At 39.3% G+C, this 18,030-nt stretch overlaps 2 protein-coding genes across 6 annotated transcripts in view; one reads left to right on the top strand and one right to left on the bottom strand.

Moving 5' to 3' along the window:
* slf1 (SMC5-SMC6 complex localization factor 1) overlaps positions 1–9,078 on the top strand; it is a 41,814-nt gene extending 32,736 nt beyond the window's left edge. The window contains exon 19 of the mRNA XM_079870702.1: positions 7,386–9,078. Coding sequence (XP_079726828.1) covers positions 7,386–7,891 — 506 coding nt within the window. The 3' untranslated portion in view covers positions 7,892–9,078. The remainder of the gene's footprint in view (positions 1–7,385) is intronic.
* Positions 1–18,030, bottom strand: part of mctp1a (multiple C2 domains, transmembrane 1a) — a 302,675-nt gene that overhangs the window by 85,616 nt on the left and 199,029 nt on the right. For all 5 annotated transcript variants that reach the window (XM_079870387.1, XM_079870388.1, XM_079870390.1 and 2 more), the window contains one exon: positions 11,053–13,295. In XM_079870387.1, the coding sequence (XP_079726513.1) occupies positions 13,224–13,295 (72 nt within the window). In that variant the 3' untranslated portion in view covers positions 11,053–13,223. The remainder of the gene's footprint in view (positions 1–11,052; positions 13,296–18,030) is intronic.

Below are 18,030 nucleotides of genomic sequence, written 5' to 3'. Positions count from 1 at the left end.
AATGGTGTTTTATTATATGGACATAAACATTCCTCAGCATATCTATAAGTATGTCATACTGGTTTGAACAAAATTAGGGTGAGTAAATGAGGACAGAATTTAAATGTCTGGGTGAATTATCGCTTTAAAATTGTTGTAAACATCACTTTAACATTAGCCGTGTTTCAATTACAGATTTGCGCAAAACTTTTTTCTAGATGTCGATAAAAATCTATTGCGAAATGACGGCGTTTCCATTAACTGATGTTATGCAACTGGAACGTAATTTTTTCCAATAATTATGGCAACCGATGTTGGGATGGGTTTACATATATCACAGCCACCGCACTAGCCATATTTTTAACCGAAGGAGACGTAGGCGTGTTATCCAACATTAATGGCAGGGAAAGACCCTTATACTTGGAGCTGCACATATGATTGGTCTTGATTGTGGCATTTCTTTGTGGTTTAGAATCCAGTTTTCCCGTAGTTCTTCTGTCTTTTATGCGTTTAATAAAGAACTCTGTATCGTCTTCTGTCCAAACATACCGCACCGTCTACGTCAGGTGACCTGTAGATGCACAAAAACTGTTTCCATTGCAGTTTTGCGAAATATTCCTTTTTCGAATTGCCTGAAAAACCACCTCATGCGAGCGTAAAAACTTTTTATGGGAATCTTTGCGAAATTAAGCGTATTTTCAATTTGCGCAATTTGAAGGGTAATGGAAACGCGGCTATTGTCACAATAGATCAGTTTTTACCCAAACAGCCTTGATGAGTGTAACTGTAATCCATGTCACTGAACTTCTCCAGCATTGTCTCATGACTTTCTGAAGTTCTTAGAAGTGTTGTTGTCTCCAAAATGTTACCATACATCAATCATTTCTCAACTATATTTCCTACCCGTCGTCAATAGTATAGACTGTAACTCAGAGTAACAAAAGGGCCATGATTTCTTTTTGTTGTGGTATTAGAGTATAAAACACTTAAAGGCTTAGAGATCCTCGGCGTCGTCGCTCCAGCACTGTAATGACAAACGATGGCTCAATGTCTTTGTTAATAAGGCTGAGTTCAAACGCAGTTGTTCTCCTTTTCTTCCTCTCTGTGTACATTAATAGGAGTATTTCCCCCTCGCATTTTGCATTGAAGCCACATTAGATTAAAGCTCTGGCAAAGCTCTCGATTTAGTCATTACACAACTCCTCATGCTCTGTTTGTTTGTTTGTGCTAGTCACACCAAATACATTAATCAGCTTCTCTTCTCAGACTTCTCTCCCTCTATCCCTGTTTTTCTTTTATTCAGTCTCTCTCTCCCTCTGATTGCGAGTGCCTTTGAGCTTCCTCTGCATAATTTTTCTCCTATTAAAATGCATAATTAACTAAGTCACTTCCTCACACTGAGCTCACCAGGCTTTCAGCTGTGCCACTGTTAGGATCAATACCGAATGTTTGACTCTGAATTTGGTGTGTATGAGTTCCATCAAACTTGTAGCAAGCTTTTTTCTTTGCAAATGGCACAGATTCTTTGAAATATGTGTGAGAATACTTGCACAGTAATGACAACAGCCACAATCGTGACAGCAGGACATTTTGTCTGTCGCATTGGTTTCTATTTTTGCAGCATTGTAATCTCATTGGTGCCCAGCTACGACTCTGGCTGTTCAAAATCATGCGTCACTCACACAACGTTCCAATAAACAACGACGATTTCGGACAAATGTACAAACATACTGACTTCTCCCTAAAGATTGTGTATTGTGGGGTTTTTTTGTTGTTGTTTTTTCTTCATTGTTTCAGTAGCAGGTTTGTTTTTGTGGCTTGAATAAATATGCTTCATATAGAGATCATTTAGATTGCGTTTTCTCTTTCCGTTTGTGCTGTTTTTTTCGAATACCTTCATTCAAACTCATTGACACCACTTTGTTCATTCTTGAAGTGAACTTTTATTCACTGATTCACTGTTTTGGACTACTGTCTCGAACATGGGAATGCGAGTACAGTACACAATGACGCAACCGGTGTGTGATAAGCCTATCCGTGATGTCCGCCACACTTCCCGTATGCTGTGCAACTGGTTAACTCTTCGCCAAAGCCCTAGGAGACAATTAAGAGGCCACTTTTTCCAACACGTTTCCATAAATTCCACATGTCCAAGACTTTTGGGCAAAAAGTCTTTATTGCTATGTGCAGGTAAACTCATGGCAATTATTAGAGAATAATTTAGTTTTTATTTTTATTTTATTTGAATGGTATCCGCAAAAAGTGATTGACTGCCCTGGAGCTGAAAGCAATACAATGAATCGGAATCAGATTTAATAATAAATATATTTAAATGTAAGCTGTGACTTTGATAATCTGGTTTATTTCAGATATTTTTGTTTTGGCTAGAAGTTCTGAATAGCCGGTGACTTAATTTATTAGCCAATTTGGCTGGTGAGTAAAAAAGTTTATTTCAAACCCTGTTGATAGCCTTTCAAAAGGTACTTTCTTGGTGAAAGGTACCTCATCAAAAGGCCTATAACTGCCTTACTACTACTACTACTACTACTACTTACTACTAACTAGTTATAGGAACTCAGTTATAGGAACTAGCCACCAGGGTGATCCCCAGAGTACTAAGTTTTCTCCTAGGGCCATTTTCCTGGTTACATTCGCACAGCCAGTAGGAAGTCTGAAGTGACATAGGCCGGCCGACAGAAACGTCATATGAGCACGGCATTCAACAACCGAAGGATCGAGGATGCCATGATCAGAGCTGTGGAATGGAATGTTCTGTAGGACGTTAAAGTTATGCAATTAAAAGAGCAAAAAGGAGGGCTAAGAGACGAAAACTCATGCAGTACTCATATGACAACTTGCAATGCTACAGTACACATCGAGGCTGAGAAAATAACACAATGCCGCAGACAAATACGACAGGTAAATGACTTTAACATGCTTTCTGTATGTTTATGTCTTAGCGCTGTTTTCTATGTTCGTGACTTTTTAAAAATGGTGGGTGCTGGCGTTTCGTATGGCGTGCATTCAGCCAATTAACACACTTACGTCACTGGTAGTTCCTATTGTGGTACTACTCCCTAATCTGAAGTAGGAGCTAATTAAGTTCCCCCTCAAAAGGCGTTCTTATAACTAAAATCGTTCCCAGTTCCTGCAGTGAGAACACGCCAAAAAGCAGGTACTTCCATCAATAGTTATAGGAATTATGAAAACGTTCCTCAAGAGCGAATGCCCCTAAAAGATACCAATATGTATCATTTGGGTACTATGTACACTTTATGTGCTAATATGCACCCTGTAGGGGTAAATGAGGTACAAAGTGTTCCAACCCAGGGACAGCTTTTGTACCTTTTTTTTTCCTGAGGTGTTCAAACAAAACTCGAGTAGTTTATACTAACATTAATGCTAATACTGTTTTACTATTTAAATATAAAATTAAATTGTTAAAATATGAAATGAAAAATATATATTTGTATTTGATTTGTATTTTAACAAATAATGTCAATATTAATATTAATCAGGCATAATTTATGCAATCCATGGATCAGTTTTCATTGCACAAACCAAATTAGTTTTAAAGCAAACTTGATGCACCTTGACCCCCAGAAGTTAATCAGACCAGAACCAGATCATTTCATCTAGCTCTTGCCCTTTTTATGTGCAATATGTTTCTGACTGTGGTCCAGTGTGCCGTGTGAGGCTGAGACTAGACCGCTGAAACACTCAAATCTTTATGCGGCTCCATCTGTGTGCCATAAACCACACTGTGCTGCTCTGATAATCTAGGTGGGATGAATGGCACCTATCTTTATCAGTCTGGCATGGAGGCATCAAGGGTCGTCTGCGTTGTGTTTGTTATGCGAAGCAGGGAGGGGCCAGTGTCGCTCGAGTGTGATGCCAGGGAATCAGGTTACAAAAAGCTCCTGTTGTGCCCCCCATGCACAGTAATCTGTCCTAATCTGAGCCTGCCTGGTCTTTTGTCTTGGTCAATCTCTGTTAGTCAGTATAATGTGATTTCACACACACACACACACACACAAACAGACTTCCGTTGGGTCGGTGTGCGTCTGCGGGTTCACAGCATGACAAAGAAGTGTATCGTGGGTTCATAGACTAAGGGCTTGTGTTGTCTAGATTAAATATGTGTGGATACAGAACGGATGGAATGGTTTTCGCTCTTGTTTCTGCCTCCCCTCCTCCACCTCTCTATTTCTAGTCTTCGTCTGCCCTCTAAAGGCTAAGGGGCGGCTTGCTTTGCTCCTGACTGATGTGTGGGTTACATGCACGTTAGCTGTAGCTCATCTGTGGCAGAGGAGCAAATATCTGCGAGGGATGAATCCCCCCGAATTGTTGTCGCCTGTGCGGGGGGCATAATTACCATCTCTGGCATTTAATACCCCCAGGTGTTTTATTTATCTGCCGAGCGGAGTACCTGACACTTCACGCCAGTACCTGGACTCACTTCAATCGGTCAGTATGACGAATGCGCCAGTATCGTATCAAAACCCCCGGCTGACCACTCCAGCGGCTGTGGGTGCATCTACGTGGCTAAGCGCTGACAGATGTGTGTTTCATGGGCCATTGTGAAGAAAGGGTTACGACTGATCGTGCCGTCCGGGGGGAGGGAGACCTACTCATATCTTGCATTCATCAGCAGTCGCTGGCGAGCGCACATTTGTGAGGGCGGTCGGGAAAGCAGGGCCCCGTCTCAGCCTTTGTCACATTCCAGGTTTCGGCCTGTCAGTATTTGACAGCTCTGCAGTGGGACCGCCATTGACAAAGCGGCCTACCTGATTCCAGTGATGGCGGACGGGCTATGTTAAGTGTGTATTTTGAATGAGAAAGATTCTCTGACAAACCCGACAGCGAGGATTCATTGTGTACCAAGGTTTATTTAAGGTGTTTTTTGGTTGTTGTTTTTTTGGTGTTCTGGGCTAGTAGCCTAAAGAACATGGTATAATAGTACAATTGCAGCAAAATAGTTGCTTAAACACTCCCGTAATATTCGTATATGCTTTATTAATGTTTTTAGTTGAATACCGATGCTATATTTCATCATGTGCTTGCGGTGTGGTGTCGAGATGACTTATAGTGCGAGATGAAGCACTTGAGCGTGACTTAGTGTGTGCGCCCATTTTGGTATAAATAAAAAGAGATGTTTGAAAGTCTAGTGTGTCATGAAGGACACAAACATTCCCGTTCACCTTACAAGGAAAAAAAAAAAAACCTTTTCAGAGCTTGGGTACCATTTAAGCATGCATAAAGCATGTCCTTCTCTCTGTCCAATTTTTAAGCTGTGGAACATCAAGCAGGGGGAAGCTGGAGGCAATCCAAGGCCTCTCCCTTCAACAAAGAATAGACATTTGCAGCTTTATTGAATTGTCACTGTATTTGAAAGTCTTACTGTAAGCATTGAAATGAAAAAGGTGTTTTCTTCCTGTCAAATAACAATGTTTTCCCTAAAGCCAAAACGTACATGTTGAATGCATCTGTCAAGGATTCAGAGAGGTGCACTCTGACCTTAAACCAGTGAAGTTCTTGCCTGAGCTCTGGGCAAAGTCTCATCCATGGAGGGGGGTCACGGTGATGACCTGTTCTGAAGAAATTTGTTGTTCTTTTCCTTGATTCTGTCTCATGGACTTACTCTCTTCTTCAGCTCCTTGACCTCAGCAGGTTTAAAAATCCACTTTTTTTTTTTTTAACCAAAGTATACCAGGAGTTATTTGTCAGTATAAACAGATTTCCTTAACAAAATAAAGCTATGTAAGGTATGGTGATGGTATCTGATCATATTTTATTATGTGTGCATTTTCGAAAATTAATTAAAGTTTAATTGAAACAGATTGACAATTATGATGTAAAAGAGAGAGGAAGGAGATTTGTATTCTGTTCTTTGGTAATTCTGTAATATAAAGCAGCATTTTTCTTTTCTTTTTTGCACTTGTGCACACAATGATCCTGTCTTTTGATAATAGGACTTTGTCTGAGCATCAACACCAAGCGGAAAGCACGGCAAAGCTTTTAAGAGTGGTGCAGAGTTGTCTGAGCTTTAGCAGAACGGCTGCCACATTAGCTCAGGGGTTTAAGAGTCAAGTATCATCAAGAGCAGTTTCCCATAGAAATAGGGAGAACTAAATGTAAACAGAGAGCCCACTTGACACGGCTGGCGTTTGCTAAGCCAAGAACGAGTGTGTATGGGCTTTAACTTCAGCAACACTAAAGCCACTTTAACTGTGGTCACAGAAGAGAGAAACAGTCATTTAACACGTACATGTATGGGTATCTACAAGCTCTGTTGTGAAAATCCAATGCATTATTCTGGGAATTATGTATTATTTTTTATTATATATTAAATGTATTATTGCAAAGAACTGAAGTTGAAGGAAATTAGTTTGTTGAAATTTTTAGATTGATTTGTGTTATACATTATTTACGGATCTGAAAATCATTAACTTAATCATTAACTTCAACAATGTCGATGACCGGTTGAGGCCACGCTAACAGTAAAAAGTATCATGGATACCAGGTTTATTGAACAAGTAACATGGTATTTTTTGAAATCCCTTTGAGTACCATGTAGATACCATGGTACAATCCAACAGCATCAGTGTAGCACCTCAGTACATTTTCAGTAGGAGCATGCTGATGCTAATCTCTTCAGAAGTGTTTACATTAAAGATAGGAAAAATAGCTAATTCTTATACGTAGAACTTTTATATTTAAACCATTGAAGATCTGTTCTGTCTTAATTATGTAAATGATAAGTTCCACTTTGATTTTCACTGAGTTTTTAGCCTGTTAATTGTGTGTTAGCATAAGTTAGCTGTGATGCTAGCCAAGTTTCCCTACCAAACGAATGGTGCTTGAAAGATATTTCTTCCTCCTCCTCACAGAGCTGCTGTATATTTGTCCAACTTTATTTGATTAAAAAAAACCATGGTTTTAATTACTCAGGATGACTGACTGTGTTTAATAAACTAAACCAATTCAGCAGATTGGATTTTGACATTGAACAATAATGACTCAGTTTGCTGTTGACGTTGCCCATTGCTAAATGTGTTGATGTGACGTCATTCACCTAAACAGCGTAAATTGACCAAAGTGGAATGACCTCAACCAGCCCAACCCTGCTGAAAAACAACAGATTAAACCAGCCCAGCATGTTTTCTGCTCTTAAATGGTTAACATGGTCTAGCGATATGCTCCTAAGATGTTGTTTAAGCTAGTCAGCCAGCTGGTTCAAAATAACCACCAAACCAAAAGCTTGACCCCGTTGCTCTCTAAAAAGAGCTGAAGGATGGCTTGCTGATCTTGTAAATAATTAGCAGCACTTGATCTTAACTGCGTCAGATCATGTCAAATGCTTGATGCTGTTGTAATGCATTTTTTTTTTCCTTGTTCCTTTCCAGGCTCTCCTCTTCTACACTTGCGTGACAATGAAGGTCAGACCCCTCTGGACCTGGTTTCTCTCGAGGCCTTACGCGAGGAGCTCCTTCGCTGTGCGGAAGAAGGTGACAAAGCTCTGGACGCTCCTTGCTCGCAGGTGCGGGATGTTCCCTTCATTGAGTCCTGCTCATGGGTGCTTAGCTGCCTGTTCCTCACCTACCTTCAAGAGCGACACGTGCCTACCTACAAAACCCAACTTACACCTCTGGACCTTAGTCCCACTGTGTGCTGCACCCTGATTCGTCTCCGTCCGGGCACGCTAGCCTCCACCTGGGGAGATTCCTGTGCGGTGAGCCTGGCTGAGGACCTGAGGACTGTGTTGAATTTGGAGCAGTATGTGTCACAGGTGAGCCCCGCACTGAGACACTGTCATGGGGATCAAACCAGCCTGTTTGTGCAGCTGCTTGTAGACCTGCAGGCGGAGGGGGCGGCACTGATCACTGGACAATCTGATTTTGACTCGTTCTAAAAGATTCCCTATGGAGAAACAAGAAGAAATGGGCATGTATCTGTAGACCTGTGGTAAAGCTGGTTAAAACGAATTGTGCTGTTAAGTTTTGAATGGATACAAATAATGAATATTAATTGAGTTTTCAATTAATATTCATTCTTATCTGTAACATTGTGCACTGTTTTGTCTTTGCTGTTTGGTTAATATATGCAAAACTGGGGAGTATTTGATTGTTTGTTCCAAAATATTTTTGTAAAACACTAGACATTTTTTAACTGTAAGCTAAAAGTTTAAATTAAAATAAACATGATTTGAAACTTGCAAATAGATTTCAATGTTTTCAACCGGGCAAAAGTGTGGCCATACTTACAGTATGCACTCTTTATTAGAACTATACTCCACATTTTAGTCTTTAAAACTATAAAATAGCACAAAATGGACACAAAAATGATGTCGTGAACAAACACATTAGATCAGAACTGGCTATACTAATATTTGTATGTCTCGATTGCAGCTCAACACAATTTAGACATTCTATCAACTAACTTCATAAGATGCATCCTGGGATGCATTTAACTCTTTCCCCGCCAGCGCTTTTTTTAAAGTTGCCAGCCACTTCTAAAATTTTTGATCATTTTCACAAAATGTTCATGGCCCCCAGAATATTTTGTTGTACTAATATCTGAATATGCAATATATCAATATATTTTTATTCTAACTTAATGCATTTTTTTATTTATTTTTATTTTTATCAACCATTAAATGTGGGTGTTTCGTTTAAAAAAAAAGCAACCTTTTGAGCAAAAAGCTGAGAAAATCGATTTTTTTATCAAAGACATCCAGATCGGATTTAGAAAGATGATCAAAACATTGATGAAGTAGATCGAGTCCATCAACACCCCTAATGCTTGCACAGTCCTTTACCTCATGGGTCGACATTTCATTCAGTAACATTAGGCAGATTTATATACGGTTTAATGATCGCATTATTTTACATATGCATCTTATTTCTGCTTCTTTTTCTTATGTGCTTTGATCAGTAGATTCATTACTCTTTCAGAAGGTGCATCATAGCGCCCCCTACCATATAACAGTGGAAATGCAGAAAGACGGAAATTTCCGTCAATGGCAGGCAATGGCAATCGATTTGAAGTTCACATGAATGCTAGACACTTGAGTGTCTATCTGGTCCAACTCATTTACTTAAAAAAAAAAAAAAAAAAAAACCTTTTATAGAAATTCACATGAGATCATGAGAAATAACTTTTCACTTTAGCATATATATCTTACAGTCCATTAGACAACTCAGCAATACACCTCATTGCCACTGTTCCAAATGAACAAACTTAACTTTAGTTGAGGTCCAGCCTACAAGATGACATCTCCCAGTTCTCTGATCCAGGATGATGGAGGGAACACATATGTGTGCCATGTGGGGTTAACAATCAATCCCTTCCAAACAACCGATTCTAGTACAAAAGCAAGAAATCTACCAAAGACCTCCATGAGGAATGAGCCGTTTCCTGATCATGCCCTTTTCAACTACAATCCAAGCGAGTATCCGGAGGTGACCAGGGATCACGGCGGCCGGGTTTGGGATTAGAAATCAAGACTCTGCGGATGGTCTGAGTCTGACAGCCCAAGAGCGATGGAGGATGCCGAGGTTAATAAATAACAAGCTCAAGTGTTCTTGCTTTCAGCGTGGCCCTGATTATTAGCGTCTGGCAGCGCCGCTGTTTGTACTGGATCACGCCGTGTGATGCTACGGTGTCATATTGAATAACAGCAGGGATCAGACAGGGAAGAAACATCCAGACTAACAAATGATCAGGGGCCACAGAGGCTGAGAGCACAGGGGAGCCCCTTTTGGCCCCTGTGGAGGAACACACTGTTCTTCCATCACTCTGAGAGTGTGTGAAGAGCGCTTACATCGTGAGGTGTTCGGAAGGGAAACTTGGCTCATGGTGAAAGCCTTGAAATATAGCAGCACTGGTGAAGGTGTAAGAAATGGATGACTCTTGTGTTTGAAAGATGAAACAGCTTGTACATACCTGTGTGTTTGCATATAAAAGACCCACAACTAAGAGCTGATCTAGAGAGGAGGCCTTGTGCCTTCAGTATGCAAACACAATCACTTTTCAAAGTACAGATGCAAATCGCACATCCAAAAAACGAAAACTTTTTCTTTTTTCGTTAATTGAAATAAAACTAAAATGTACATTTTAGATGAAAAGCTAAGCTTAAAAAATGTAACATTTTATTACAGCTTACATACTAAAATGACTAAAACTGAAATCAAATTTAAGCTAAAAAGCTAACTCAAGATATGAATCAATACTGTATACTAAAATAGCAATGTACACATCCTTGTTTACATGCTTAGAGATTTTTTTTTTTATTGATGAAAGCAAGCAATAATTATATATATATATAAGAAACAAAACATCTTTAAAAGTAATGTACATAAATGATTGTAATTATTCATTGTCCATTCATTGTAATTTTTCATTTTCAATATTGTCCATATTTGAGTTTCAATTTTGTCAGTTCTGTCACCTGTTTCAGCCAGTCACAGGGAGCAGTATGACATCACAGGCAACAGGTTTTAAATCTCCACACAGACACACATTACAATTTCATAAACATTTGACCACATATATTCTTTTTTTTTTTTTTTTACAAGAATATTTACAAAAAAAATAAGATTTATGTCAAATAAATAATTTAAAAAATCTGGTATAAATGAAAGTGCCTTTATCCTTTTTCCAGTTAATGGATGTTACATTCTACATAACTCTCACTCTCTCTCTCTCTATATATATCTATATATCTATATATATATATATATATATATATATAGGCATGTTAGTATTTTCACCCACACACAAAAAAAAAAAAAATGCTTTTAAGCCAGTTATTTATATCTTTTGCTATAGTGTGTCAGTAGGAAATATCAGTTTACATTTCCAAACATTCCTTTTCCATTAATTGTAATAATCCAGTGAGATTTGTGTGTCTGACAACAGCCGGTAAGATCCACACGGAGATCTGATCTCACCATCATCGAGATTACATGAAGAAACTGAAAAAACTGAGACAGATTAAATCCAGAAGAACTGCAGTAACGTCTCTAAGACGCTTCAAGAAACCTTCCTGCAAAGCTACCTGAAAAAGTGTACCTAGGACAAAACCTGTTTTAAACGCAAAGGGTGTTCACACCAAATATTGATTTGATTTAGTTAAATAGATTTTTTTTATCAATTAACTTCTATTATGACATTATTTTTAAAAGCAGCCTTGCATTACAGCATTTTCACACAAGTGCCTAAAACTTCACAGTACTGTAGCTTTGCAGGTCGGTTTCTTCAAGCGTCTTGAAGACGTTGTCAAAGTTCTTCTGGATTTAGTCTGTCTCAGTTTTTTCTGATTCTTCATGTAATCACAGACGAATTCGATGATGTTGCCAGACTCCTTCATACAAAAATCTCACTGGATTATTACAATTAATGAAAAAATAAATGTTGGAAATCTAAAGTGATATTTCCTACTGACACACTACAGCAAAAGACATAAATAACGTGAAACGTTTTTTTGTTTTTTGTTTTTTGTGAAAATACTAACGTGCTTAAGACTTTTGCACAGTACTGTATATATAATTTCGAAAAAAAGATCCACTTTGGTTTGCTTGCAAACACAGCATGTACACTTATACAAAACGAAAAGCTTTTGGGATGCAAAATCCATTCACAATAAACCCATTGATCAACTCCAATCAACACGTACAGTTCACAAACACATTCAGGCTTAGAAAACTATCCTTTCTGCTGTTCAGATCATCTGTGTGTTGTTTTTTTAGAGCGCGAGTCACTGAAGTACCGTCCGTGTCCTGCTCAGTGGGGATTGTGTTGTCTTTGTAATGGAATTCCCTCCAACAAATCAATGGTGTTTCCATATGATAGATGCGATATGGCAAATGAGAAGTCAGGAGGGAGGCAGAGGGATGAGGCTAGTGTCCTTTCTGATGTAGCCTGTGCTGTGATCTTTTCATCGCTCTCTACGCCGAGGTCCCTCAAGAGCGCCCCGCGGACCCGTCCGTGACCTCCCTCGCAAGCGGATGGATGAAGGGGAGGAAATGACAGAGAGGAATGACAGGAGGAGCACCGAAAAAGCAGCCCGCGTCGTCCTCTTTCTCCACAGCGGCGTCAGTAAACCTCTGCCCTCCGGTACCCCCCGAGGCCCTAAAGCAGCCTGTCACAGGCTATCGACTTCTTGTCAAGCAGCCAATCCACAGCAATGAAAACACACACAGACATTCGCCCTTCAAGTTCGGGATTTTTCGAAAGATTTCTTTTCCTCTGTAAAACAGGCGTGCACGCTCAGCCTTGAGAGATGAAGATCAAAGTTTGAGTGGCTGCAGGAGGTCGGGCGGACGGGACGGGACGGGACGGGGTGGCAGAGTTGACAGAGGAAGTTGCTTTCAAATGAGAACGTGCCCCTCTCTCTCTCTCTCTCCACTCGGTCACCATTCTCTGCCCCAGACTGACATCTTTATTAGCGTAGTGGCACTGCGTTGCGTTATGGGAGCAAAGGAATAAAGCAAGGGTACGTAAACTCTCAATCCCCACTACGAGGACAAGGCTAACGCTGACACTGCCATGGCTACTATTGGTCAAAGAAGGTTTACAATTAACAATCCCAGCATGCATCATTCATACCTTTAAAAGAACATCAAAACAAAGTAAAGATACCGCAAACCTCACTGACATGGCTTTTTCTTTTTTTTTTGTTGTCTCCATGAGCACTTTAGTTACAGCCATAAATCGGACCATAACAGGCTCAGCTGTCGACTCTGATAACTGCTGCTCGACAGCTGAGGATAGCTTTAGATATGGCAGTTACTGCGGCGTGCAAATTGTAGGGTGCAAACTGCAACTTAACCACCGTCGTTTTCCCTTTCTGTAGAGGCGAGGTGTGTCGGCACAGGTGGGCGTATTATCAGCTGATCCTGCTATTTGTGGTTAGAACAGCTCCCTTTGCTGCCGTGGAAGGACACCTTGGCTTTTAGAGCTGTCTGGCCAGTGGCAAGAGCTGACAAATAACCCAGACTGTTTGACTCTAAAAGGGGTCAAGAGCTTTTGCCGCTCTTCTCGCCACACAAAAATAAACCCAAAAAAGGACGGATGGTAATTAACAATGGTCCAGTTTTCACTCTGACCGCGCTCTTTAAGTCTCCACGCCGCAGCTAAAACAGAGAGAAAAAAAGTGAGGAAGAAAGACAGAAAGAGGCTGGTTGCCGGTCAGTCCTCTCCTTTTCCTTGGCGTTGGGAGAGCGTCCGTGCGAGGAGACGAGCTATCCAAGGTTATTTTTCTTTCTTTTGTTTGGGCTGGGACTGGGGTCCACTTTCAGCTCTCGGTACTGCACCTGTTAAAACACACACAAGCACACACACATGGTCAGGTGGGCGGATTGATAGCTGGGGATAGTGGTGAGGATGAGAAGCTTCAGTGATGTGTCGCTGGAGAGCAGAGCTTGTGCTGTCACACAGAAGCCCACAAGTTAACCAGTTACTGGCATTCTACATCCTCACAGTCACATATGACTGAAAGACACTGTATTGGTTATAATTTTGACAGATCACATGTTAGTGATGCTCCCAGTATTGCCCATTACACAAGCTCAGAAAAAATAAATCCTATATACAGTATAGGGATTTAGTAAGGGGTTAGTACACTGTAAAACATTTCTAACCCTCCCAAATCAAAAATTTCAAGTGACCAATAACATCTACATTTTTCAATGTAGATCGAAATTTACAATCGAAATCGAATCGAAATTTACAGAATTTCACTTGGGCCAATTGAAAAATTTAGATGTTATCGGTCACTTGAAATTTTTGATTTGGGAGGGTTAGAAATTTTTTACAGTGTAAGATTTATTTATTTATTTATTTATTTATTTATTTTATTTTGTTTTGTTTTAAAGAAATCACTACTTTTATTCTGCAATGATGCATTCAATTGTGCAAAAGTGAGAACAAAAAATGTCCATATCAAATAAATGCTGTTCTTTTGAACTTTCTATTCAAAGAATCCTAAAAAAATGTATCACGGTTTACACAAAAGTATTAAGCAGCACAACTGTTTTCAACATTGATCATTTATCAATGTTGAAAACAGTTTAGATGCTTAATATTAATAAGAAATGTTTCTTGAGCAGCAATTCTGCATATTAGAATGATTTCTGAAGGATCATGTGACACTGAAGACTGGAGTAATGATTCTGAAAATTCAGCTTAATCAAGTTATTTTAAATTGAAATAATATTGTGCAATTTTACTGTTTTAATGAATTTTTCTCAAATAAATGCAGCCTTGGTGAGCATAAGGAACTTTTTTTTTTCAAAAACATTAACATATGTTACCAACCCTAAACGTTTGAACAATATTGTGAATTGTAAGTCTAAAAGAGAAAAAAAAAATCCTATAATTTTATACGTTTACTATTTTGTGTATTTGCTATCATTGAATTATAATTATGGATATATTGGTGTGTACAGTAGTGCATTTCATTCAGTATTAAAGTTTAAAAATTTGTTTATTAAAAACTTTGATTTATAATTAATTTACTACTTAACCCAAAATGTGGGTGCTATGTGTATTTATGTATATTTCAGTATACAGATGTTGGTTTCACATTGCTTGCATTATATCATTTCAGAATAGAGCCTCCCATGTACTATTTGAATGACAAAGAGTTGCAACCTACAGTTATAATCAAAATGATTCAACCCCCATTATAAAAGCAGGTTTATTGGCATAATTTGAAGACTTTCAGCTGTTTGCAATGAACAAATCAAACAAGAGTAATTAAAATATCTCAACACAACAAATGTTTCAAGTGGTTTCCCCAAACTCAACTGAAAATGCAACTTTTAATGACTTCCGCAGTCTCAAAATTATTCAAGCCCCTGAATAGAATCCCTCACAACAGCACAAATCTGCAAAACAGGTGTTATCTTAAGCACACCTGATGCAACTAATCAAGGGCTTCATTAGTTCCACCAGGTGTGCATGAGCTAGAACACATGAAATATCTTAACGGGCTAGGTTTGATGAGTGTCACGTTTGACTGCATGTTAGAAATATGGCTAAGTCAAAAGGATGGTCCAAAAAGTTAAGAGAAGATATCATCGCCATTAACAAACAAGAAACAGGATTAATTTTTTTTTTTTTTTTAAATAGCGAAAGCACTAAATGTTCCTAGAGACACTGTTGGAAGTTTGCAAGTTCAAAGTTAAAGGAACAGTGGTTACACTACCTGGACGGGACAGAAAAAGGAAGCTATCAACGGCTCCAACCTGATTTCTGAGAAGGCAGATTCAGAAAAGCCCTCGAGTGACTGCAAAAGACCTGCAGCAAGACTTGGTGGCAACATGCACTGAGGTTTCAGCTTGCCCAGAAAGGCGCATACTATACACATGCCAGAACTCCAAGATTACACCACTACTGACCCAAAAGCACAAGAAAAGTCGGCTTCGATTTGCTCAAAATCATATAAATAAGGCACAGAAGTTTGGGGATTCTGTTCTGTGGAGCGATGAAACAAAACTGGAACTTTTCGGCCCTATGAAGCATATGCTGAAAAAAACACTGCCTAAAGTTAAGCATGGTGGTGTTCGGTGATGCTCTGGGGCTGCTTTGCATCCTTTAGCACTGGAAACCTGCAGCATGTGGAAGGCAAGATGGATTCATTGAAGTATAAGGAAGGAGAAAATGTCATGCCGTCAGTGAAGAAGCTGAAGCTTGGCCATCATTGAACATCCAACAGGACAATGATCCCAAACATACCTCATATTCCACCAAGGCTTGGTTGCAGAAGTCGTCCTGGGAGATTCTACAGTGGCCATTACAGTCACCTGACTTGAACCCCATAGAAAATCTCTGGTGGGATTTGAAGAAGGCAGTTGCAGCACGCAAACCCAAGAATATTACTGAACTGGAGGCCATTGCTCAAGAGGAATGGGCTAAGATTTCTCAGAAACGCTGCCAGAATCTGGTCTCTGGTTATACATTTCGTTTGCAGAGGGTCATAACAGCAAAAGGGTGTTCTACTAAAGTACTAAAGATGCTTGCCATTGAAGGGGTTGAATAATTTTGAGACTGCAGAAGTCATTAAAATTTGCATTTTCAGTTGAATTTGGGGAAACCACTTGAAACATTTGTTGTGTTGATCTATTTCAATTACTTTTGTTTGATTTGTTAATTGCAAACAGCTAAAAGTCTGTTCATTTAGCCAATAAACCTGATTTGCAATGGGGGTTGAATAATTTCGATTACAACTGTGCATAGCTAAGTAACGAGGATGCTCACTAAGTTTTGAAACAGAGCAGGAAGGGAAGATATACCAGCTCAACATTCACAGGGTTGTCACCATAGCAAGACAGTCAAGTGCCTCTGAGCAAAACAGACAGATCACTGGTTTTCCCTCAGATCTGGCCCTCAAACTGACTGACATCATTCCCTAAGAAATGTGGTCCATGTACTGCCAACTCAACAGAAACATCAGTCACCACCTACACTGTGGAGTCTGTCCATCTCACAGCCATCCATCTTGAAGGTGTGAGACTGGGTTTGCCCATGCCACATACAAACACAGCATCAGTAGCTGAATGTGATCCACAAATGACTTTTCTCTAAACCGATTTTCATCAGGACACAAAGGTAAAACGTACTGTAAGCATCAAATTAATTGACCATTAATTGTTACAGCAGTAACATACTATAAATAAAATACAATATATTAATTAAAGTAAAAAACTACCCCAAATGCACCACAACAAGCACGACATATAGTTTAGTTTAGTATAGTTTAGTTCCTTCATTTTCCACAAGTGGAAATTTGTCTTTGGCTTCACTATACACCACACACAAGGACACGGACACAACATAACAATATACATACAAAATATAAAACAATAGCATTGCCATATGTACATATACAATCTATGCATACATATCCACCCCTAATCATATTCATATCTTCTCAATATTTAAAATTCGAATGCTATTTGGCACAAATGACATCTGGTACACATTTTTACTCACCCGAGGTTGTCTAAAACGTCTCCGTGATGGTAACAATATCAGACACAAAATAACACAAGTCTTGATCACATTTGATTAAACAATCTCACGGCAGTTGGAAGAAAAGACCTTCTGTATCTCTCTTTTGAGAAACGTGGGTAGATAAGTCTGTTGCTATATTAACTACACATAGCACACACTGTATCATGGAGGAGAGGACAGTTTCCCTACCATCCTTTATTGCCCAATTTCATCAACAGAGGGCAAAGACCAGCCCATAACTGAGCACACCTTCCCAATCAGTTTAAGCCAAGTCTGTTTTTGTCCCTCACAGAAATCCCCCCACCCCAGCATACCACAGCATAAAAAATTACAGATGCCACTACAGTGCCATAGAAAGTCCGTAACAATACTCGACACAACCCAAAATATTTCAAACGTCTCAACAAGTGAACACGACTCTGACCCTCTTTATACAAGTAATTCCTGTGATCACACCAGTCCAACTTATTATTTCAGTAGACACCCAGATATTTGTAAGATTTCACAATTTCACTATTCACAATTTTTTCGGAAATCTATTACAATCTCTTTGGTTTTACTTGCATTGAGTTCAAGGCTATTCAGCTTCCATCATTCAACAAAGTTCATGATCAGCTTGATAGATGCAATTAATCAGATGAATTAATCAGCACATAGCTGAATTAATTGAATTAAAAACTGTAATCAAGTCAATTAAAGTCAGCCTTAAAAAAAAACGCTAATTCAGGGTTGACAATAGGGTCCACACAGTAGCTGCAGCTAGAGCATTTCTGGAGGATTTCAGAGCGGCCTGGCATTCGTCGTCTTCAAAGCACGCTTTAAATTGCAACCTAACGGGGTCATTATTTTCGTATTCACTTTAAACACATCAGGGTCGCGTCTGACTTCAGAAGCCTCCCTTGAACTGCGTGTAAACAAAAGTTTGAGTGTCAAGGTGAGGCGATGAAGATCGACATTAGTGAATCTAATGGAAGAAAAGAAACGAAGGCAAACAACAATAAAGGCTCAATCAAAAGTAGCGCTATAAAGAGC

This window comes from Squalius cephalus (assembly GCF_949319135.1).
Source record: "Squalius cephalus genome assembly, chromosome: 5".
In the NCBI taxonomy this organism is placed as follows: domain Eukaryota; kingdom Metazoa; phylum Chordata; class Actinopteri; order Cypriniformes; family Leuciscidae; genus Squalius; species Squalius cephalus.
This window is presented reverse-complemented; position numbering and strand designations above follow the sequence as displayed.